The 25,657-nt window shown below is 41.0% G+C and overlaps 1 protein-coding gene across 2 annotated transcripts in view; it reads right to left on the bottom strand.

The window, feature by feature from the left end:
• The window catches only part of DNAAF11 (dynein axonemal assembly factor 11), a 96,100-nt gene that overhangs the window by 17,801 nt on the left and 52,642 nt on the right, over nt 1–25,657 (bottom strand). For both annotated transcript variants that reach the window (XM_063450258.1, XM_063450257.1), the window contains exon 11: nt 4,248–4,297. In XM_063450258.1, the coding sequence (XP_063306328.1) occupies nt 4,248–4,297 (50 nt within the window). The remainder of the gene's footprint in view (nt 1–4,247; nt 4,298–25,657) is intronic.

Below are 25,657 nucleotides of genomic sequence, written 5' to 3'. Positions count from 1 at the left end.
ACATAGTATGCTATGTGGCACTATAGAATGCCCAGCAATATTCAGCCTATAGTATGCTATATGAGGCAGTATCCAGGTTACATGGTATGCTATGTGGCACTATAGAATGCACAGCAATATTCAGCCTATAGTATGCTATATGAGGCAGTATCCAGGTTACATAGTATGCTATGTGGCACTATAGAATGCACAGCAATATTCAGCCTATAGTATGCTATATGAGGCAGTATCCAGGTTACATAATCGCACTATTTAGCCTATAGTATATGCCATACACAGCACTTCTCATCGAATGATATACCTCTGCTTATGCATGTTCACATTGCAATACAAATACTAGTTTTAAGTGCGTGTCTAACAATAACGTGTGTTATTCATTGTGAATACTCTGTACATGTGTATGATGCTGTGTGGACAATCCATATCCGTTCACAATGAAAATGTAAGTACAATACAGTGCTGTATGAACACTGTATACGTGTTTAGGATGCAGTGTGAATACTATATGGCTGCTTATAATGCAGTGTGAGTATTGTCGCCATGTTTTAGATATAGACAAGTTGCCCAGGCAACAGCATAATGTTGTATTCTAAATCTAATTCTACTTCATAAAAAGATTCAGGGATTTCAAGCAGAGATACAGAAACTGATGGTAGTGGAAATAAAATATTGAAAAATATCCAGTTCTTTGAATGTCTGTCCATGTATTATGGGGTAAATATGGCCTGAGACACAAGCAGAATGTGAAATGGTGTGCAAGCTGAGACTATAGGATGTTGCCTTCATATCTCCTGAATATTGCACTTACGTTTAATTACTCCCTTTGGTGTCCGCCAGTTGCTTGTTGGAAAGGTCATGGCAGTATCTAATGGACACATTATGGCTGCCTGATGGACTTCACCCAATATATATTATCAGGAATGTAAGGAGGCGCTTCCTCCACAAGAATCAAAATCTCATTCCACTGAGAGAGGAGGCTGCAATCTCCTGGGTAATGAAGGAAGCATTCATCATTTGTTTGAATGCCATAAAACTGAGAACGTTCATTTCCCCAGGGTCTAATGTTAGATTCGCTTCATGTTGCATAACCCCTTGGACAGAAAAGGAAATATTGAATTGCTTGGTGCTAGCTTTGGATCCACTTAATGTTTTGTGTCAGAACAGGAACGGTGTCACATAATGCATCTCGAACACCAGAGAGCCTTACTGGTCCCTTTCAACTTGACAGCCAGTTTGGGACCTTATTAACAGCCAAATCACAGAACCTGCTACCTATTCATTCTAATATTCCGTATTAATCATTTTTACCGCACACAAAAATGTATTAATGAGTTTTTAGGGCCTCTCATGTAAGTTGAGTAATTAAGAGAGTACATCTGTACAAATCATATTTTGCCGTTTGTTTTTTTAATTAATACATTGGAAATAATATCACTAAACAAAATGTATATCACTGCAGATCTAAAAAGGCCGGTGTATGCCAGCTGATTCTAAATACTATCAGAGTTTCTACTAGTGGTACGCTGGGAGAGGAGTCTCGCATTAATACATTTGATAGGCACTCCGATGTGACTGAAATAGCCCATGTTTGCTCTTGATTTGCTCAAAGTGTATTTAATAAATGCAGGGTACACAGATCCATCTACGATCGCCAGCAATGCCCGATGGGCTAAGCAGATAGCAAGTTGCATATAAATGCAATAATATATCTTTATCATATTTGGTATACATTCTGAACTCTGCTTTGTACATAATATAGAATTAGCAATACCCCTAGTCAATGTCCATAATATTAACACGTGAGTAGTCCTCTTTGTATATCTTCCGTCTTCTATTGTTGGCCTAATTATCGGTCTCTATCAGTAAACAATCTGGGCACGGTTATATAGTGCTTGAAGTATATTTACTTTCTTTGGGGTTAATTGAATTCCCCATCATTGTTTTCTATCAGTGTTATTTACTAAAATGAGAATTGTTTAAAGCTCAAATTCAACTAATTTCAAATTTAAAGCCAAAATAGCCAAATGTGCTTTCAGTTTGGTTACTACTATTAATGAGCACCACTGAGAGCCAAATTTGAGGCGAAACGCGTCTCTTGATTTCCTAGCTTTAATGTATCCTTATTCTGGTCTCATTCCCTTCAACTTTTCTTTGATATCCCCACCCCCAGCCACCCCATTTGTGCTCCTCTCCCTCCCTATAATGCAAGTAATAAATACCCCTCTAGCCCCTGTCATCAAACCTCACTACCCACTGTTAACCTCTTCCCCTCCAGCCCCTGTTATCCGCCCTACCTTCTCTGTCATTCCCTGCTATCCGCCTATCCCTCTGGTAACCATGTACCTGCCTGTCTCTGTTATCTGCCCCATTCCTCTAGTAGCCTCTTCCCTGATAGTCCCAGTAATGCTAGCTGACTGGCATCATGTATCTCCGTCATTCTAATGGTTTACTTTTTACTTAGTAGTGCAATATCTGCATACATGTATATATATTACCGCGGTATAACCGGGTCTGTCAGGGAAGGGGTTACCAGAGGGATGGGCGGATAACAGGGACTGGCAAGGAAGGGGTTACCAGAGGGATATATATTTAGGCAGATAGATATAGATAGATATAGAATATAGAGTGTATCTGTCTCTTTGTATTTATTTATAATAAACATATGACAGTATATGATACGTAATGTAGTGATGATATGTGTGTGCATGTGTGAGATGTGGTATGCAAGTTCTAGTGTCTGAATGCTGTATATGTAGTGTAACGTAGATTAAGTACTTCTTGGGCAGCCATTGTGGGCAGTTGTTCAGTGATTCAAATTGCATCCCTAAGCTCCAGCACGCCCACCAAGGCATGTCATTACTGATTCTCATAGAAAATCACTGGAGCATGGCCATTGGTGGGCGTGTCATTACTGATTCTCATAGAAAATCACTGGAGCATGGCCATTGGTGGGCGTATCATTACTGATTTTCATAGAGAATCACTGGAGTATGGCCATTGGTGGACAGACATTAGGGGGGGGGGTCGTTAATGATTCTCTTAGAGAATCACTGGAGCATGGCCATTGGTGGACAGACATTGTGGGCGTGTCATTACTGATTCTCAGAGAATCACTGGAGCATGTGGCCATTGGTGGACAGACATTGTGGGCGTGTCATTACTGATTCTCAGAGAATCACTGGAGCATGGCCATTGGTGGACAGACATTGTGGGCGTGTCATTACTGATTCTCATAGAGAAATACAGGAAGCAGGAAGAAAGCAAAGGCAGGGGGAAATTACATCAATCAGAGAAGAAAAGGCAGTGTTTGAATTACAGCTTAGGGACACCTTTAGTGGCAGTCAATCCGATGGGCAATATAGGTGCTTCTTGGATCAGTGTTGCACAACGCTATGCATGGCGGCACTGAACTTTCCCCATAGATATTGGCTGAGATTATCATGACCCGTGCGGCACTGGAGAAAGGTAAGTAAATCACCTTTTTTAACCAGAGGTGGGGGGGAGGGGAGACCTATAGTGTCAGGAATACACATTTGTATACATGACACTATAGTGTTCCTTTAAGTGCAATTAGTTTTAATTCCAAGTCTTATCATAGTCATTTACCATATTTTATCTTAAAGGACTCTATAGGCACCCAAACCACTTTAGGTCATTGGCCCCTGCAGCCACTAAAGGCACTTCCTGCTTCATAGGTGACTTTTGGTGGCCTGCCGCTGGACGTCCTCACTGTGTATGCGCATTAGCACCAACCGGGGGGGAGGGGGGGGGTAAAAATGGAAGTATAGTGCTAGGAATACAAATTTGTGTTCCTAGAACTATAGTAACCCTATAGTAACCCTTTAATTTATAGAGTGACAGTGGTTTTATTAACTATAGGAAGCACAGTTACTCTTGTTATATTATCTATGGTTACCTAACAATGACTTAATAAAATGCACATCAGAAATGAAAGGAAATGTAAAAAATTTACCATAAAGAAATGAAATACAAAACAATAAAAATAATGGCAGATCCTCTTTAATTGCACATGCGGTAGAATACCAAATCTGCAGCGTCAATAAAAAAAGACTTACTACAAAAAGAGTACGAGCCAACATACTGTCACTGAATAAAATAACAAACTTGTTTTCAAAGACACAATAACATAATACCATCATATAAAGTAATGACATTTTTTCAGACTTAAATTCTTGAAACCTCTTAGAATGACTTGTACCGTGGTCAAAGGTTTAATGAGACCTTACCTTTTCTGTAGATTGTTACAGCTTGGCTTTGCCTGAATTTGTCCTGTAGCCTGAAAGAACAGCAAGAGGAAGCAATCATTACATTCATTAGACTCAAGGAAATCACATTTTTAACCTTTAGGTTAGTAATGCGAAAAGAGCCATTTTTATCCATAAGCATTTGATCAGTGAATTTTTTCAGGATCAGCATAAAAAAATAAAGCCCCAAAGTCATTCTTATACTTAGCGTGTTCCATATGATTACATTTAGCGTGTTCTATATTATTGAGAGCATTTTTAGCTCTCCTGAGGTCATGTATCTGTGTTTACAGGCCTACATGAAACAAAAAGCTTTAGAGAGACTATGGCATTCATTTAAAATATAGTACATATTGTATATAATATTATTATACTGTTAATAAATGGTTATCTTGACCCTAGACCAATTATTGACACGCATAAATAACAAACTTTGAAATGAAAGGAACACTCCAAGCTCGCTGTAGTGGTGATAGTGCCAGGAGTGCCCTGGTACCCCCTTATTGGAAGCAGTCAAACGATTTTAGAGCAGTCTGACTTTTTACCTGGGGTTCCCTGAACGTCGCTCCTCGCCTCCACTACCGACGATGGCTGGCACCTTGTCATCAGTAGTGGAGGGGTAGTAGTTGAAGCACCTCTAGTGGCCACCTGAGTGACTGCCACTAGAGGTGTCACTAGGAAGCAATGTAAACACTGTCTTTACTCTGAAAAGGCACTTCTTACATTATACGTGTTTATTAATTGCATTAATGTTATTTTCACAAGTGTTTTTTTTGCACTTTTATCACTATATTTTATTATTAGTATATTTTTTCAATATTTGTCACTTTACATTAGCATTGATGCACTTTAGACATATGTCACTTTAATATTTGTGGCACTTTAAAACATTTATAGCACTATTTTTCCAGGCATATTTATTTGCTCATGTGAGGTCTTATTTCATAAAGACTGATTATATATATATATATATATTACACATACTTAGGTCTGTGATCTATCCTTTAAAAAGTATGTGGAGCACTAAGATTTAGTTTGCACAGCACAGAAGGCACTCACGTTGGTGTTTACACGTTCCCTTAGAAACTATAAACATGCCGCTTCACCATGGCAACGGCGACGGCATACACGTGATGACGTCACTATTATATATACACACCTTATATATACACACTATTCAACATGTATATGTTTATGATCCTGATGAAAGTCCTTGGGGAGGACTGAAACGTTAATCCTGTTTTTAACATTATGGAATAAAAGGTAATTTGTATTTAAAGACCGAGAGTGCAGCCATCTACTTTTGATATATATATATATATATATATATATATACATATATATATTAGAAATTGGAAAAAAAAAAACATATTGGGGTGTTCTTTGTCAGTAACACATAACAGGAACTGAGAATCCATGCCTAAAGTACAATGTGAGAGAAAAATAACACAACAAAATGACTACCCAGAAGTTTAACAAAGACTGGTGGTAGAATTAGTGCATGGAAAGTGTTCAAATACCACCATCTGAAATACCCTAGGGTGTCTACTTTTCAATTAAATGACATTGGCCGGCTTCAAATAGGACATGGGTGCATGATGACCAGCTGTGAAAATTCCAAGTTGAAAAACTGGAATGCGCACCCGATACACCTATACATAGTTGGTATCACTGTACTCAGGAGATATTGCTGAACACATATCACATGCCATGTTCTTTGGCAGTAAACCTTAAAGTTCTCCGTACATGTATTCTTGAAATTGCTATGTGTGTCAAACAAATCACAAATTATTATTATTTCTTTTTATTTTGGCATAGATTGGTGGTAAAATGGTTGCATGAAAAAAAAAAAGAGTTAAAAAAAACCCAATTTTAATACCTTAGGTTGTCTACTTTTAGAAAATATATACATGTGAAGGGCTATTCAGGGATTCCTGACAGATATCAGTGTTACAATGTAACTTTAATTTTGTGTTAATTTTGAAAAAAAATGGTTTGGAAATAGCAAAGTGCTACTTGTACTTTTTGCCCTATAACTTTCCAAAAAAAAGCTAAGAACATGTCAACATTGGGAATTTCAAAACTCAGGACAAAATTTAGAAACTATTTAGCATGGGTGTTTTTTTGGCAGTTGTAGATGCGTAACAGATTTTGGGGGTCAAAGTTAGAAAAGGTGTTTTTACATTTTTTCGTCATATTTTATCATTTTTTTTTATAGTAAATTATATGAGATGATGAAAATAATGGTAACTTTAGATGGACCATTTAATGGCGAGACAAACTGTATATAATATGTGCGGGTACAGTAAATGAGTAAGAGGAAAATTACAGCTAAACATAAACACAGCAGAAATGTAAGAAAATTGAAAAAGTGGGTCTGGTCACTAAGGGGTTAAGGGACATGTAGTCCAGCTGTCAAAAGTATCATCAGTCATCTTCTTTTAGTTTTCTAAGTAGTTTCATTTATGGGTTTTTTCTCCCCTATAAAATAAACTACTCATGGCTGCACATGCATTTGTCTTGTATAATGGTAAGAGACAGCCAGCAAAATATCAGCTATACAGTGTAAGCACTTCATGTGTGAAGTGTTTTGAGAGGATCAGGGTGAGTATAGTTTTCACCTGTGATGTCATGGATTGGAGGGTGTCAAATCACACAACACTAATGAACAGAATGGCAGGACTCCATGTACCATAACACAGCCTTCCAGTGCTACATAGTATAAAGAAATGCACCATTAAAAACTAGAGCAAACTAGTTGAATATGATATATAGGAGCAGTTTGTGTTTTACAGCCTGGTTGTTTTTTAAAAATCATTTAGCAATTTGATTGTGAGTTTATCGCAATTCACAATTTAATAGTGTCAGGCTCAGTCTTGGCATAACCTGCTGGCTCCTGGTTTATGCCATGGGCATTCCTTAACCCGAGGGATCGGGGGCATGGTCTATGTTTGTGGGCATACATAAAGCGGTGTAAGAAAATGTGTAGCTCTTATAGGATAACAGTGCGGCTAACAGATTGAACATATGTACTTGTATTCATAATATAAATGCCCTATAAAGGGATAGTGAGCTTCCTGCTTGTCTGATTTGTCCCATGAATCTGTCCGTCACAGTTTAAATTATCTTTTTTATACACTGACCAAAAAAGTAAGAATGTGAAAGCTGTTTACCTGTCAAAGAAAACTCACCCATCTGACAGGAGCAGAAAAAGAAAAAGTTAGGAAAAAGTGCACTTTTTATAAACTGGGATTGATACATTCTGGGCAAAAAAACATGCAAAACAAAAAATACAAAAGGAGCGGTAAATAATAAGTTTTGGCAAAAATTGGGTTTTAAAAAAAAAAAAGAAGGAGAAAATAGAATAAAACAATTACCCCTGTGTCTCTGACATCATAAACGTGGTTGTATGTGCCCTTGTTCATCATGTCCCTTATGATATGCTCGGTTGTTACATTGCTCCTAGCTCCATAGCAGACAAGGTCCTTTCCTGTATCCTGATTTAGCTATAGCTTGGGCTTAACTGTGCCAGGGGCCCTATGTTTTCAGCCAGCCTACAGCTCCCTTGTGCTTCTGTTCTGGAGTATTTGTTGTCCTTGGACTGAATTAACACCCAAGTTAACAGATTTTTACACTTTAATACAGACAAGCAGAATGAAGTTATATGTTATGTAACACGTAGTTTATTCTTGATGAGAGCCTTTCAGATTGAATTCACATCAGTGGAGATAAACAATGAATTGTGTCATGAAATTAAGACTCACTCCTTGGGGGTCAGGTATAAAGAATAAAACTATCTAAATATTGTATTGCCAGACCAGTATGGGAAGTATCATTATGTGGTGGAATCTCGGTAAAAATAAATTTAGTAGGCCGAGATTACCACGTGGCATGTGTACGTGCATATGCTGACGTATCGATCAGTTGGTTGCACGAGGCAAGATACGATCAGTAGTGTACGGAGCATGTGCAAGAATACAGGATGTAGTATTCCCCCTCCTCCATTGTGCTGGACAAGCCATGCGGTCAAACAGGAAGTTAATTCTCATTTGTGTTGATTGGTTAAGAGAATGTGCGGGTGGAGCTTAATATGGGAGGAGTTATGTGCCTATATAAGGAGCCTGCACTATTGTCCGGGACTCAGAACTTGTGGTATTTTGGTGACGCTAGTCCCTCTGAGTCCCGATCGGTGATCCAATAAAGAATCTCTTCCTTCCTGAAGAAACCTGTGTCCATCTCTCTGTGCTTGGCTTCCGTCAGTTTCTCCGGTATCATTTGGTGCATTGGCCGGGAAGCTCATCGTTCAACGGTAGCTGAGAGGCAGAGGCGTGAGACGGTCTATCTTTGCCCACGTTCTCTACGGCTGCACCCCTGAACTTCTGCGTGGACCTCCCTTCGTCTCGGCGCCACTGGTCTGTTGTCCAGGAGATCATCGGCCTCTACGTGAGAAGTGCTGGGGTGTCCCCGTCGATGAGTGTGAACTCAGGTTCAGGAACGAGGAGGTAAGACAACTGCTGTTTTAGACGGCAGGACCCACTAGGGGTATACCGATTGTGCGGTAGGCCCAAAGGGGTTTAAATCTGTGTATCTGCCCCCTCTGTCGGAGGGAAGGAGCGAAGGCGCACCGCTCGATCGAACGCTCTTTAGTCAGACCGTTTGATTTTGTTAGTCAGGCGGGGTCCTGGTGTAAATAGCCCTAGCCGGACACCGGTGTCTTGTCTAGACTAGCGTTCTAGGGTGTATATTACGTTCGCTAGGTCGGAGGGACCGGGAGACTAAGCGGCGCCTGTGTAAATTCGGTTCGCTAGCTCTCAACCTATCTGGGCTAAGTGGGAAGGCGTGTAAATTTGGAACCCACTAGACTTTTGATAGTGCGACTAAGAGGCGCCTGTGTAAATTCGGTTCTCTAGCTCGCTATATGTGGTGATTGGGCAGTGTGGCTAACCAAAACGGGTGTATATCGTTTTAGGTAGTCCATTCAAGGTACTGGCCAATAGTTTAGTTGGGAATTGTAAATGTGTTAAAGATTGTTTAGTAAAGTGTATATCTTGTTAGATAGCGCGAGCTCAGCCGTCTAGCGAGAGTGTTAATAGTGTGTTGCTGTATTATAGTGCACGGTACCATAACCCTGTATATTTACTGACACTGTATATAAGTACTAATCATTGTCGTCCATTGCATGTTTAACACCATAACCACTAATAATTGTATTGTGACCTTAACTTGTGCTTTGACCTATGCTAACCGTACTGTAACCGCTATTTGTAAAAGACGATGTTACTGGGGTGTGTCATAGACGGGTAATTCGTATATAGAGAATTATAGCGTGGGTGACTGTATAGTTTCGCCAAAGGGCATAATATTGATTATCTAGTGACTGGTGTAACAGCTGTGTGTGTACGGGAATTCCCTGAGTGTTTATTGTTATTGTGCACGTTTTACTTGGTAACCGTACCACGTGGTGCTGTTGCCAGAGGAAACGGGTGTGACTGTTGAATAAGTACCCGTGTATAGTATTCGTTGTCGACGACGTTCCATTGTTAAGTATGGGTGCGTCGCAGTCAACGATTCCGGATCCCTTAGGTTGTATGGTGAAGAATTTTAAAAAGGGATTCAAAACTTGTGATTTTGGGGTTAAAATGTCTCCTGTACGTTTGGTCACTTTGTGTACTAGGGAGTGGCCTACTTTGGTTGCGGCATGGCCGCCACGTGGCAGTTTGGATCCAACTCTGGTACAGCGCTTACACGTGGCTGTATCGGGTAGGCCTGAACTTTACGGCCAGTTCCCTTATATTGATTGTTGGAGACAGGCCGTAAATGACTCGCCAAAATGGCTCCAGACATGCCACGAGGAGCAATGTCGCCTCATGGTAGCTAGGACTTGTTTGTCCACTAGGACTGGTGTTAGGCCCATTTTGGACACGCCCCCTGAGTCCGAGATCCCTTTGCCGCCCCCTTACTTTCCGTTAAGAGGAAGTGACGCAAATGCAGGAAGTCCTGCAACCCTCCCCTCATTACCCCCATCCACTTCCGCTTCCTCCTCCAGTACAGGATCCACCCCCCCTCGTACTAAATCTCCCCTTCCGGAATCAGAACCAACCCCCATTAAAAACGAATATCCTGATTTGGCGCCACTTCAGACTTCCGGTCAAGCTTCATCTAGCTCGGCTCGAAGTGTTTTATTTACAACCTTTTCCCAAAACCAAGCTCCCACATCCCCATACCCTATTTCTCCCCGACTGGAACCTATGACTGACGCCCCTCCACGTAGCCCCATACAGACCCGACAGTTGACCGGTGCCCAACAATTAAAACACTATCAGATGCCTCTTCGTCTGAATCCTGGGCCAGCCTATATCGATGCCGCAGGCCAAATGGCACATGCTGACCCAGTCTTTGTATATGTCCCATTCACGACAACCGATCTTTTAAATTGGAAGACCCACAATTCCTCGTATACTGAGAAACCACAAGCTATGACTGATCTGTTCACCTCAATAGTACAGACACATAACCCGACATGGGCTGATTGCCAGCAGTTATTAATGACTTTATTCAACAATGAGGAAAGGACAAGAATTAATCAAGCGGCCATTAAAGCACTAGAGGATAAAGCCCGTACTTTAAACCAAGCCAATCCATCAGCATGGGCCGCAACACATTATCCCAACACCGATCCCGATTGGAATGTAAATGGTGCTGATATGGTTCAACTCAGAGCCTATAGAGACGCTATAATTGCTGGCATGAAAGCCGGAGGAAAGAAAGCTATTAACATGTCGAAGACAGTTGAGGTGATTCAGAAAAGTGATGAAGCGCCCAGTGTCTTTTATGACCGATTATTGGAGGCATATCGCTTGTATACCCCCTTTAATCCGGAAGACGCAGACAATTCCCGAATGGTGAACTCCGCCTTTGTCAGCCAAGCTTACGGAGATATTAAGCGCAAGCTACAAAAGTTAGAAGGGTTTGCAGGTATGTCCATCACCCAACTAATGGAGGTAGCGAATAAGGTATACATGAATAGGGAAACAGAAAGTAAGAAAGAGGAGGAGCGCAAGATGCGTAGAAAGGCTGATATGCTAGCGGTAGCGATCGCAGGCGTAGATAGACGGGGCCCAGATAGAGGCGATAGTAGATGGAGTAGGGAGCCTTTGAGTAGGAATCAGTGCGCGTATTGCAAGGAAGAAGGGCATTGGAGGAACGAATGTCCACAAAGAGAGCAGTACGAGAGAGACCAACCCAGGGCAGGTTATGGAAACTTTAGAGGCAGAGCGAGAGGTAGAGGAGGCCCCGGAGGGAGTAATGGTAATAGAGGGAATAATGGGAACAGAGGAAGTGTTAGGGAAGACAGGTATATTCCAGCAGCGCAAAGGTCCCGCGATAGAGAAGGTAGGGACTTTGTAGGATTGGCTGACACGGTCATGGAGGACTATTGATACCGACCGGGCTCCATCCCCCTTGGTCGAGCGGAGCCTATGGTCGATGTATCAATAGGGGGAAAAAGGAGTGCGTTCATGATCGACACTGGTGCTGAACACTCAGTGGTGACTAATCTAGTTGCTCCTCCATCTGGAAGGACTATTACTGTGATAGGAGCAACTGGAAGAAGTGCTGAAAAACCGGTTCTTAAAAGTCGACTCTGTACATTGGGAGGCCACGTAGTAAAACATCAATTCCTTTATATGCCTGAATGTCCAGTCCAATTGCTGGGACGTGATATGCTATCTAAGTTACAAGCGCAGATTACGTTCCTACCAAATGGAACAACATCTTTAAAGTTTAATGGACCTTCAGGTATCATGACATTATCCGTACCAAAGGAAGAAGAGTGGCGACTTTATACAGCGTTGACTAGCCAAAACCCTAGGAGTGATGAGACATTATTTAACATACCAGGAGTTTGGGCAGAGAACAACCCACCAGGACTGGCCCGCAATATTCCACCTATAAAAATCGAACTAAAACTTGGGGTTTATCCAGTGAGCCTAAGACAATACCACATCCCGCAGAAGGCTAAGAAGAACATCCAATCCTATCTGGATAAGTTCATACGGTATGGTATCCTAAAATTCTGTACTTCCCCCTGGAACACCCCATTGCTGCCTGTTCAAAAGCCCGGTACAGATGAGTATCGACCTGTGCAGGACTTGAGAGCAGTCAATGATGCGGTTGTTAGTATACATCCAGTTGTACCCAATCCATATAACCTGCTTGCTTTAATTCCGGGCGGGGCTACTTACTTTACAGTCTTAGACCTCAAAGATGCCTTCTTTTGCCTCCGAATTGCCGCAGAAAGTCAATGTATTTTCGCTTTCCAATGGGAGAACGCTGTAACGGGCTCAAAACGCCAAATGACTTGGACAAGACTGCCCCAAGGGTTTAAAAATTCACCTACCCTATTTGGTTCAGCCCTAAGTCAAGATCTACTGGATTTCGAGTCCATCCCAGGAGAGTGTGTATTGTTACAATATGTAGATGACTTGTTGATAGCAGCAGTTACAAAAGAAATCTGTCAGCAAGCAACGCACGATCTACTACACATTCTCTGGAAGGCAGGATACAAGGTGTCTAGAAAGAAGGCTCAGTTGTGTTTGCCAACTGTCAAATATCTGGGATTCCATATCTCTGAAGGTCAAAGGATTATGGGGCCAGAGAGAAAAGAAGCTGTCTGCCAAATACCAATACCCAGGAATAGAAGACAAGTGCGAGAATTCTTGGGGGCAGCAGGCTTCTGTAGGATATGGATTCCCAGCTATGCGATACTGGCAAAACCTCTGTATGCAGCTATCAAAGGTACAGAGCACGACCCCTTCTTATGGACTCAAGAACAACAAACGGCATTTGAAGATGTGAAGAAGGCTTTGATGAGTGCCCCAGCATTAGGTCTACCTGATCACACACGACCATTCTACCTGTATGTACACGAGCAAAGAAGAATGGCTGTGGGAGTATTGACACAGTACTTGGTTGGGATCATGGCAAAGACCTGTTGCCTACATGTCTAAGCAATTGGATGCAGTGGCCAGCGGACTTCCACCTTGTCTAAGAGCCGTAGCTGCAGCCGCCCTGCTAGTAGCTGAAGCCGATAAACTCACTCTGGGTCAAGAACTTTATGTACGAGTCCCACATGCAGTACAGACGTTGTTGGATTACAAAGGAAATCATTGGTTTAGTAACAGCCGTATGACCAAGTATCAAGCAATGTTGTGTGAAAACCCAAGAGTGCATTTAGAGACTGTAAACACCTTAAATCCAGCTACCCTTTTGCCCCAACCTACTGAAAGTCAACATGATTGTTTGGAAGTAATGGATGAAGTATTCTCAAGTAGACCAGATCTACGTGATTTTCCCATCCAGAACCCCGATGTTCAATATTATACCGACGGCAGTAGTTATGTGAAAGAAGGGATCCGCTATGCAGGATATGCAGTAACAACAATAGACAAGGTGATAGAAGCTCGGCCACTGGCGAAAGGAACATCAGCACAAAAGGCAGAATTGATAGCACTGACACGAGCGTTACAATTGGCTGAAGGTTTAAGAGTGAACATCTACACGGACTCCAAGTATGCGTTTTTAACCACTCATGCCCACGGAGCTTTGTATAAAGAAAGAGGACTACTGAATTCAGAAGGCAAAGAAATCAAATACGCAGCTGAAATCCTACAACTATTGGAAGCAGTGTGGGAGCCGAAAGAAGTCGGTATCATACATTGTCGGGCGCATCTGAGAGGAGATGGTGATGTAACCAAGGGAAATCGGATGGCAGATAGTGCAGCTAAGCGTGCTGCTGAATCAGGAAGACAGGAATATGTGGGGCATATAGCTGCTCTTATACCAACTCCACTGTCCCAATGGACTCCAGTTTATACAGCTCAAGAAGAGGAGTGGTTAAAGACTGAACCAGGAAAGTATTTGGAGAACAAGTGGTATCAGCTAGAAGATGGAAGAATAGTCATACCAGCATCACTAGCGGTAGAAATTGTCCAAAATTATCACAACGGGACACATTCTGGGAGAGACAGCACAGAAGAATCTCTCAGAAAACATTTCTACATACCAAGATTGTCCAACTTGACTCAGGCCATTGTACGAAGATGTGTAACGTGTGCTAAAAATAATGCAAGACAAGGACCAGTAAAGCCACCAGGAGTCCAGTTTATGGGGGGACTCCCCATGTCCGATTTACAAATTGACTTTACAGTGATGCCTAAATCGGGTGGACATCGTTACCTGCTGGTAATTGTGTGCACCTATTCAGGCTGGGTAGAAGCATGTCCTACTCGTACAGAGAAAGCAGGAGAAGTTGTGAGATTCCTGCTACGAGAAATAATACCCCGATATGGACTACCCTGTTCTATAGGATCGGACAATGGTCCAGCTTTTGTTCATCAGTGCCTACAACAACTGACTCATATGCTTGGTATAAAGTGGAGGCTTCATACTGCATATAGACCCCAGAGTTCTGGCAAGGTAGAGAGAATGAATAGAACTATTAAGAACCAGTTGGCTAAAATGTGTCAGGAAACCCAACTTAAGTGGAACGTTCTCTTACCCATAGCTCTATTGCGAATCCGCAGTACCCCTACCAGAAGGATGGGCCTCTCTCCTTTTGAAATCATGTATGGGCGACCACCTCCCGTACTTGGTAACTTAAGGGGGGATTTGAGTCAGTTGGGAGAAGGAATTATCCCTCAGCAGGTTGTAGAGTTGGGTAAGACTATGGAGGAGGTACAGAAATGGGTACAAGATAGATTACCTGTGAATATTTATCCCCCTGTTCATAGTTATCATCCAGGAGATCAAGTGTGGATTAAAGAGTGGAATAATGTACCGTTAGGGCCCAAGTGGAGAGGTCCTTATGTTGTTCTTTTGTCTACCCCTACAGCGATAAAAGTAGCCGAAGTGACTCCGTGGATACATCACTCCAGGGTTAAACCAGCAGCAGTCGATTCTTGGCAAGTTACAGCAGATCCAGAGAATCCCTGCAAGATCTGGTTAAAACGCACTACTCAGTCGGAGTAACGAGGAACTATTGTGGATTACAAATTTTATTGTTACAGGGATTTGGTGAAGTGAGTGTTTTTAGACGGCCATAATAAAGCCTGTCCGCCCACCGACGTATAGTATATAAGCCAGGGAAAGTCTCGAAGGGACTCCTGTGAAGACGAGCAGAACTCCATTCCCTGCAGCCCTTACATCCTGGAAGCTGAGGTGCCTTCGCACGGACGAAGACTGAGGATGACGGCGAAAGATGTGTTGATGATAGTGTTTATTTATGTGTGTTTTTATATTCAGGAAGGTAGAGGTACCGACACTCCTAGCTGTGAGGTATGCATTAAGACTACGAGAACAGGTAACCATATTTCCCAAACCCTAATTTGGCATTCACAATACGAGTGTAAAGGAGATGTATCGAGATGTAGATACCTAAATATAGACTATAGTGTGTGCCATTTAGGAGTAGGAGAACCTAAGTGCTTCAGTCCGGAGTATCAACCTCGTACAATTTGGTTGACTCTCAGGAATGGAGATCCTCAGGGGACCCTAATTAATAAGACGGTGTTAGAATCCGTACATTCTTCGGGTGTTCTGCTATTTGATGCGTGTAAAGCAATATCGAGTGGTAGAAAGCCGTGGAATGTATGTGGGGATCTTAGATGGGAGAGGACGTATGGGTCTAATGATAAATATATTTGTCCCAGTAGTAAAAATAAATATGTGAGTCCTAGATGCCCAAATAAAGACTATAACTTTTGCCCATATTGGTCTTGTGTGGGGTGGGCGACTTGGGGACAGACAGTAGACAAAGACATGATAGTGACTAAGTTGCCTACCAGCCCATATTGTAAGTCTATGGAATGTAATTGTCACGTCTAAACATTTGTTATGAAGGAACACAACTGCAGATTTCGTATAGTTTGAATATTTATTATAAAAAGTAAAAGGTATTGACTTTAATTCCAATTTACAGGTACTGTAGTTTTAAGTAATAAACGATAACTGAAGTCCACAATTATAAGCACTGTAGCTTTAAGTAGTAAATGATAACTGAAGTCCACAATTACAGGCACTGTAGCTTTAAGTAGTAAATGATAACTGAAGTCCACAATTACAGGCACTGTAGCTTTAAGTAGTAAATGATAACTGAAGTCCACAATTACAGGCACTGTAGCTTTAAGTAGTAAATGATAACTGAAGTCCACAATTACAGGCACTGTAGCTTTAAGTAGTAAATGATAACTGAAGTCCACAATTATAAGCACTGTAGCTTTAAGTAGTAAATGATAACTGAAGTCCACAATTACAGGCACTGTAGCTTTAAGTAGTAAATGATAACTGAAGTCCACAATTACAGGCACTGTAGCTTTAAGGAGTAAACGATAGTAAATTGCAGACACTGAATCAATAAAGAGTCTCTTAGTAGAATCAACGGTTTAGGTGATAAGTAATTACAATAGCTGTTCCATACTTTAACTGAAGCAAGACAGATGCAGATAACTGATATGAAGTATGAATTGAAGTTAGCTGTAACGGGATTGTTTTTACCGAAGGACTTTTGGAGACAGGTAATAACAGCTTTTAGATGCAACTCTTATCACATTGGTTTTACTTAGCTTCCGGCATATAGAACACTGGTTCCCGAGATCTCCTCAGAGGCGTATGAAGAGTGTTTAATCTTTAGTCGTGGATGAGGAGAGGTGAAGGGAACTTTGCAGAGTCTTTCAGTCCGGTCTGGTAGCAGAGGCTTTCACAACGAAGTTGTAGCCGGGTTGTGAGTAAGGAACGTAGTTCAATAATCCAGCCTTGATCAGCTGGTGCAGTCAGATTAAATAGGCAGACCGTGTCATACAGGGGTGTGGCTAGGCTCCGTGGAACCAGGAAGTAAGAGGATACCATAGTTAAGGCATTACAGTAATCCCATCCATATACTTATAAATAACCCCGATAAGTTCTTAGACAAGTATGGCAATTTATTTGGGTTTCAAATATACGGGACGGGTTTAGATCCTGGGACAGTATTATTTATAGGGATAGAGACTGATACGGTATCCTCCCAGACTCATCAAGTATACCATTCCTTTTATGAAGAGATGAGTATAGATAATAAGATCCCCCATAATGCTAAAAACCTGTTTATTGATTTAGCCGAAAGTATTGCCGGTAGTCTTAATGTTACCAACTGCTATGTGTGTGGAGGCACTAACATGGGAGACCAATGGCCTTGGGAAGCAAAGGAGGTAATGTCCGGTTCTGAGGCAGTTGACCAACTAATATCTACACAAGCCGATTATCATATGAGTGTTAGAGGTAAATCTGAGTGGAGATTAAAGACCTCCATCATAGGTTATGTTTGCATAGCAAGGAAAGGAATAATGTATAATACTTCTGTAGGAGAATTAACTTGTCTAGGGCAAAAAGCTTATGATGATGATACAAAGAATACAACTTGGTGGTCGGCTTCAAATGTCTCAGAACCATCTAACCCGTTTGCTAGATACGCCAATTTAAAGGATGTGTGGTTTGATTTATCCATCACATCTACCTGGAGAGCCCCAGCAAATTTGTACTGGATCTGTGGTAAGAAAGCCTATTCGGAGTTGCCACAGGACTGGGAAGGGGCATGTGTGTTGGGTATGCTCAAACCATCCTTCTTCTTGTTACCGATTGAAACAGGTGAGACTTTAGGTGTTAAAGTGTATGATGTGAATCATAGGAAGAAAAGGGGACCCATAGAGATAGGCGCCTGGGAAGATAATGAATGGCCTCCCCAGCGTATTATAGATTATTATGGGCCAGCCACGTGGGCAGAAGATGGTACCTTTGGTTATAGAACCCCTATTTATATGCTCAACCGAATTATAAGATTACAGGCGGTGGTTGAGATTATCACCAACGAGACATCACAAGCGCTCAATCTTCTAGCGAAGCATAACACCAGGATGAGGACAGCAGTCTACCAAAATAGATTAGCCTTGGATTACCTTTTGGCAGTAGAGGGAGGTGTATGTGGGAAGTTTAACCTGAGCAATTGCTGTCTTCAAATAGATGACGAAGGGCAAGCAATAGCTGAGCTTACTAGCCATATGGTTAAACTAGCGCATGTGCCTACTCAGGTATGGAAAGGGTATAATCCAAGTAGTTGGTTTGGTAGCTGGTATGAGTGGTTTGGAGGGCTTAAGGCAGTGGTAGGTGGAGTCCTACTGATTTTAATGTTGTGTCTACTCCTGCCGTGTCTTATACCCTTAGTAGTTAGGTCTGTGCAAAGCCTGATAGAAAATATAGCAGAGAGGAAGGCTGCTGCACAGATAATGGCGATTTATAAGTATAAGGCTCTAGATCAGGGAGAACCAATGCAGGAAGATGAGTGTTAAAAGATTCACATCATAAGATAAGTCTGGTCTGGTTCAAGGTAACTTGCGGTGTATGCAAACCAAGGTTAAGTGATGCCTCAAGCAATTGTGAAATATCAAGAGGCATCAAAGGGGGGAATGTGGTGGAATCTCGGTAAAAATAAATTTAGTAGGCCGAGATTACCACGTGGCATGTGTACGTGCATATGCTGACGTATCGATCAGTTGGTTGCACGAGGCAAGATACGATCAGTAGTGTACGGAGCATGTGCAAGAATACAGGATGTAGTATTCCCCCTCCTCCATTGTGCTGGACAAGCCATGCGGTCAAACAGGAAGTTAATTCTCATTTGTGTTGATTGGTTAAGAGAATGTGCGGGTGGAGCTTAATATGGGAGGAGTTATGTGCCTATATAAGGAGCCTGCACTATTGTCCGGGACTCAGAACTTGTGGTATTTTGGTGACGCTAGTCCCTCTGAGTCCCGATCGGTGATCCAATAAAGAATCTCTTCCTTCCTGAAGAAACCTGTGTCCATCTCTCTGTGCTTGGCTTCCGTCAGTTTCTCCGGTATCAATTACAACCATACTCGGTGTGTGACATTACTAGTGAAGCTGCAGTGTTAAGTAGAATCCGGTCTCTTCTTTACACTATTCTGCGAGTTCTCTATCCCTCTAAAACTACTTCCAGGTAATTTCTTCGAAGGATAATAACATGTTGAGAGGTATAATGAGTGCTGTAGAAATATATTTGATTTTAAACAGTTACAACTCCATGCTTGTTTTTTAGTACCCCGAATGTAGATTCCCATTCTCTCCAGTGGGACTACTTACTCTTACTACACAGAGCTGGTATTTTGTTAAAGGAACACTATAGTCACCTAAATTACTTTTGCTAAATAAAGCAGTTTTAGTGTATAGATCATTCCCCTGCAATTTCACTGCTCAATTCACTGTCATTTAGGAGTTAAATCACTTTGTTTCTGTTTATGCAGCCCTAGCCACACCTCCCCTGGCTATGATTGACAGAGCCTGCATGAAAAAAGACTGGTTTCACTTTCAAACAGATGTAATTTACCTTAAATAATTGTATCTCAATCTCTAAATTGAACTTTAATCACATACAGGAGGCTCTTGCAGGGTCTAGCAAGCTATTAAGATAGCAGGGGATAAGAAAATCTTAATTAAACAGAACTTGCAATAAAGAAAGCCTAAATAGGGCTCTCTTTACAGGAAGTGTTTATGGAAGGCTGTGCAAGTCACATGCAGGGAGGTGTGACTAGGGTTCATAAACAAAGGGATTTAACTCCTAAATGGCAGAGGATTGAACAGTGAGGCTGCAGGGGCATGTTCTATACACCAAAACTGCTTCATTAAGCTAAAGTTGTTCAGGTGACTATAGTGTCCCTTTAAAACTTGAAGGGACACTATAAGCATCAAAACAACTTCAGCTGAATCAAGTGGTTTTTATAGCCTGCAGTATAACTGTTCAATTATCTGTCATTTATAAGTTAATGCGCTTTCTTCGTACAGCTCTAGTCATCTACAGTTTCCACTTCCTGTAAAGAGAGACCTATTTATTGCACAGTGTGTTTAATTTAGGATTTCTTATCTTTTGCTCTTCTAAATTCCTGCTAGACCCTGCAGGAGCTGCCTGTGTGTGATAAAGTTCAAGTTACAGATAAAGAAATAAAGATGTTTAAAGTAAATACACTGTGTAAGATCTGATTAAAATTAAACCAATTTTTCATGTAGGCTGCTTGAGTCACAGCAAGATAGGTTTGACTAGGGCTGCATAACGCAAAACAAAAGTGATTTGGCAGAGAATTGAGCAGTGAGATTGAAGGGGCATGATCTATACACCAAAAGAGATTCATTAAAAGGATACTATAGGCACCAAAACAACAACAAAGAAACATAGAATGTGACGGCAGATAAGAACTGTTTGGCCCATCTAGTCTGCCAAATTTTCTAAATACTTTCATTAGTCCCTGGCTTTATCTTAAAGCGGCACTGTCATGCCGAACTTACCTTTCTTTAATCGATTCCTCTTCTCTCCCTCTGTCAGGATCTGTTCTTCATTTCTTCCTGTCTGATCTAGTTTTCTTTAAAACATAAGACAAAGTAGGGACTATTTGTCTTATGGAGGTTTCCTACGCCTGACCATCTCTGACCAGCGGAGAAGCAAAGTGTGCTTCATTTCCGGTGGTCAGATACATTTTCCCATAATTCTCATCTTTCCTTCGTGTTCCCGCGATGCTTCCCTTCACTTTTCCCAAACGTCCTGTCACTTAGACAGAACGCCGGCGAAACTGCCGAATTTCATCCTAACAGAATGAGAACAGTTTGTTCATTCATGTTAGGACACAATTCGGGACTTTGTTTGTATAGGAATTTCATTCTAATGAATGCCCCTACTTGCGGCATATGGAGATTTAAATCTCCATTATGCTATTATGGGGGTCATTTTGACCCCCATAGAGTGAGAGAGGACATGGGGGGCTTAGGAAGTGGCGGGGAGTGGCTCCCTGCCGCTTCTATTTTTACATTTTACAAGGAGGGAGCTGCGCGCCGGTAGCACCCGCCTGGTAATAAACTGATATTCAGTGTTTGTTTGTTCGTCTGACATTTCTATTCATTCATTCGTCTTTCTGACGAATGAATGAATAGATGAAATTCCAGTTTGCATGCCCAAGTGTTTAACTGGGCATGTGCGGGAATTTCACAGCGCTATCTAGTGTGGGCAGATGACGTTTCCCACAGGGCCTTTATCTATCCACACAAAGATGGTGGCGCCCAGAACCTAGGTCCGGGCAGAAAATAAAGTTTAAAAACTAGGTAATATGGGGGGCTGAGGGGCATTTGGGGGTGACTAGGGGGTCAATTCGATGTAGTTGAGTCGGGAGGGAGTTTAAAAAAAACAACGGGATTTGGCCATGACAGTGTCGCTTTAAGTCTAGGATAACCTTATGCCTATCCCAGGCATGCTTAAACTCCATCACTGTGTTAACCTCTACCACTTCAGATGGAAGGCTATTCCTTGCATGCAATTCCCTCTCAGTAAAGTAATACTTCCTGATATTATTTTTAAACCTTTGTCCCTCTAATTTAAGACTATGTCCTCTTGTTGTGGTAGTTTTTCTTCTTTTAAATATAGTCTCCTCTTTACTGTGTTGATTCCCTTTATGTATTTAAATGTTTCTATCATATCACCCCTGTCTCGTCTTTCCTCCAAGCTATACATGTTAAGATCCTTTAACCTTTCCTGGTAAGTTTTATCCTGCAATCCAAGAACCAGTTTAGTAGCCCTTCTCTGAACTCTTTCAAAGTATCAATATCCTTCTGAAGATACGGTCTCCAGTATTGCGTACAATACTCCAAGCAAGGTCTCACCAGTGTTCTGTACAATGGCATGAGCACTTCCCTCTTTCTACTGCTAATACCTCTCCCTATACAACCTATACAACCAAGCATTCTGCTAGCATTTCCTGCTGCTCTATTACATTGTCTGTCTACCTTTAAGTCATCTGAAATAATTACCCCTAAATCCCTTTCCTCAGATGTTGAGGTTAGTAGTGTATCAAATATTCTATACTCTTCCCTTGGGTTTTTACTTTAACTTAATGAAGCAGTTGTGGTGTATAGATTATACCCCTAAAGTCTCACTGCTTAATTCACTGCAATTTGGGGCTTAAATCACTGTTTGCAGCTCTAGTCAATCCTCTCTGCATGTGACTTGCACATCCTTTATAAATACTTCCTGTGAAGAGAGACCTAATGTTTAAACTTTCTTTGTTGCACATTCTGTTTGATTTAGAATTGCCTATCTCCTGCTTTGTGCTTAGAGTATCCCATTAAAACATACATTGTTATTCACTAAAGTGAGAATTCAAGGTGAATTTCAATTTTTTTTTAATTTTTTTTTTATTCTTTATTTTTGAAGTGCAAGTTCAAACACAAAAGCAGGCAGTGTCACAACAACAGCTGCATGCACCGTAAATGAAGATACAATATAACAGTGGTGTGACGAACTGTAGCAGGCGGTAGCACAATTTTTACATTTTATCTTAATTAATACAAGAGCTAGAAGTAAATATATAACAGGTTAGGGTATAATAGGTAGTGTAACTTTGCCTGTGCCGCTTTTGGTGGCCGGTGAACCTACAAGGTTGTGTTATCAACCGTCCCTGTCCACCTTAGCTTGGGAGTAGGGTTTGGGACAAGCTCTAGGGACGTGAAGGTGAATTTCAAATTTAAGGTCCAAATAGCTGAATTGAAAATTTTCTCTTTAGTCAGTTACACGTTCAGTTCTATTGCAATTCTGAATTTTTACTTTAGTACATAATCCCGTAAGGGTATTTAAGTGGAAAGACTACTCCTTCTGCCGATATTGAGAGAATTAGAGTGCAGTGCCCTATGAAGATGTACCATTCTATTGCTATTAGAGGTAATGGAGTGGAGTACCCTGGAACGACCATCTAGTTTGGTGATATAATGGCCGATAACTCTGTTTAATATTTGGCCACAATGACTGCGCATTTAATGTATATTAGGTGCTTTGACTTAAATAACCATCCATTAAGTCTAAAATATTAGATATTTGGCTGAAAAAAAAAACCTCTTACAAGTAGTTATTGACTAAAACAGGTTGAGAAACCCTGTGAGCATATGAACCGCACAGTGATCTGAAATATACTCATTATAAGAAAGAGCTTACTGCACAGTTAACACATGGTTGTGGGGCTCAGCAGGTAAATGTGATAATTAGCGCCAAGACATCTTACAATTCATTAACAGTGTGCCTGGAAAAACCATTGCAATCTGCATTTAAAATTTAATAGTCTGATGCAATATTTTTATTATTTATATTTTCATCTAATAATAAATATAAATAATAAAAAAAGTGGTGTTTTCTTTAATGTGGTGTGCATGTGGTTTTACAGACTAATGTGTACAGAGAATCTAAGTGCTGACGTGGATAAATGCTCTGTGTTTATCTGACTCCGAGATAATTGCCATAGATGAATTATTGATAAGTTTGCAAGCCGTCAATGTTTCCTGCAACTGAAATGAAATCTGCATTACCCCAGGATCACATCTACTGGTATGGTGAAAATTGGGCATTAACAGCAAATGAGCGTACGTCTTCAATAAAACTGTATTAATTCTAAGTACCCACCAGGCGGCTTAGTAATTACCAGATTCTCATGGCTGTGTCTTTAAATTATGCACATGCAGACAATTTAACATTATGAAATTAAAAATTCACATTTCATGAAATAATAAACACAATTAAAGGGGAACTGTCACAAATCTGAATGCTTACCTAGTGGAGGAAGCAATCTTAGTTTGATTTGCATAATTTGCCTTTCTGCATTAGTTTACTTACTGCTTTGTTTATATGGCCCGTCAGCATCAGTTTCAGACAGAGGAGGGTGGCAGAGATATAGAAGAGTTGTAGCCTGATAAAAGCTGGGAAATATAAGTTCAACATCTGTACACTAAGCCAGTGTTTCCCAACCCAGTCCTCAAGGCACACCTACCAGTCCAGGATTTAAGGATTACCCAGTTTTGTCTAAGGTGTTTTTTCTTTTTTTTCTAAACAAAACTGGGTAATCCTTAAATCCTGGACTGGTAGGTGTGCCTTGAGGACTGGGTTGGAAAACACTGCACTAAGCAATATTACCACTTGCTGGAGTGGGGATTTGGCGTCATATTAATGTGCTGTTGTAGGTCAGAGCACACCAAAATGAGGGAAGGCAAGAAATGGTCCGTTAAATAAATAGGTTAATGGATTCAGATAAAAGATTCCGTTAAAGATTCTGATATCTATTCAATTGGCTAAAGCCAGGAACGTAATCCAAAAATAGACAACTAAACCTTTCCTATTCTGAACTGCAAAAGACCATCGATCTCCCAAACCCAAAGATAACAGCATCAAGGGAGCACTAAAACATGGGTGTATGTCTCTTCCCCAGCGTATTACACCATATTACACGACATGTAAGGTAGCATCAAAATGGTAAATGTGAATGTGCTAATCTGATTGTAATGTGAGAAGTGCTTAATTATGAATGATAATGTTCTAGTGTATGTATATATATATATATATATATATATATATATATATAAAGGCTAATGAAGGGTTGCACTCAGAGGTCTTCAAATGTTTAACCCCTTAAGGACACATGACATGTGTGACATGTCAGGATTCCCTTTTATTCCAGAAGTTTAGTCCTTAAGGGGTTAATAAATCATCAATAAAGTTACATAAGTGTATGATTGATGTTTTAGCCCATTCAGGCCTTTCTCAAATATCTTGAGAAAGATTTCACAGAAAAAAGAGAAGAGTGGAGTAGGACTTTTCATATATATTATATTCATATATTTCTGACATTTAATAAGGCTTTAGCCATTCATTGGCCTGTGCCATTTATGTACCATACTTCCAGGTAAGGATAGTAGTCTGGTTTGGGAAGCTTTGCATCAGGGATGGCCAAAGAGCACATCAGTTGTAGAAATACATTTCCCATAATGCATTGCCAAACTTAAGCCGGAGAAAGCATCTATCATTTGGCCATCCCTACTTCAGAACATGGTAGCATATAGCCATATAGTTGTTGTACAAATATAATTAACGTGATGTTTTGACAGACAATCTACTGTATTCCCCATATGCCTAGTCACACAACAATAAGACGTTGTCTGTTGTAGTTAGAATTAACTGTCATCCATAGCTAAGAGAATTTCCAGACTAGTGTCCCTGTCCCTGTAACCATGCAAGGCAAAACATTGCAGTTTTTGAGAAAGTGCAATGTTTGCATTGCAGAGTTAAGTCCTCCTTTTGTGGCTGTCAGTATGAGGTGCTTCCGAGGCACTGATCAACTAGGTCACATGACACAGAAACCTAAGAGGAAAGCATTGACTTAATGCATTCATATGGGAGGGTTTGAATGTGCGTGCAGCATAAGCTGCAAATGCTCATTAGTTCCCTGGTGCTCCTATATGAGGAGCACTGGATTGAATATCACAGAGGA

This window comes from Pelobates fuscus, chromosome 4 (assembly GCF_036172605.1).
Source record: "Pelobates fuscus isolate aPelFus1 chromosome 4, aPelFus1.pri, whole genome shotgun sequence".
NCBI lineage: Eukaryota > Metazoa > Chordata > Amphibia > Anura > Pelobatidae > Pelobates > Pelobates fuscus.
This window is presented reverse-complemented; position numbering and strand designations above follow the sequence as displayed.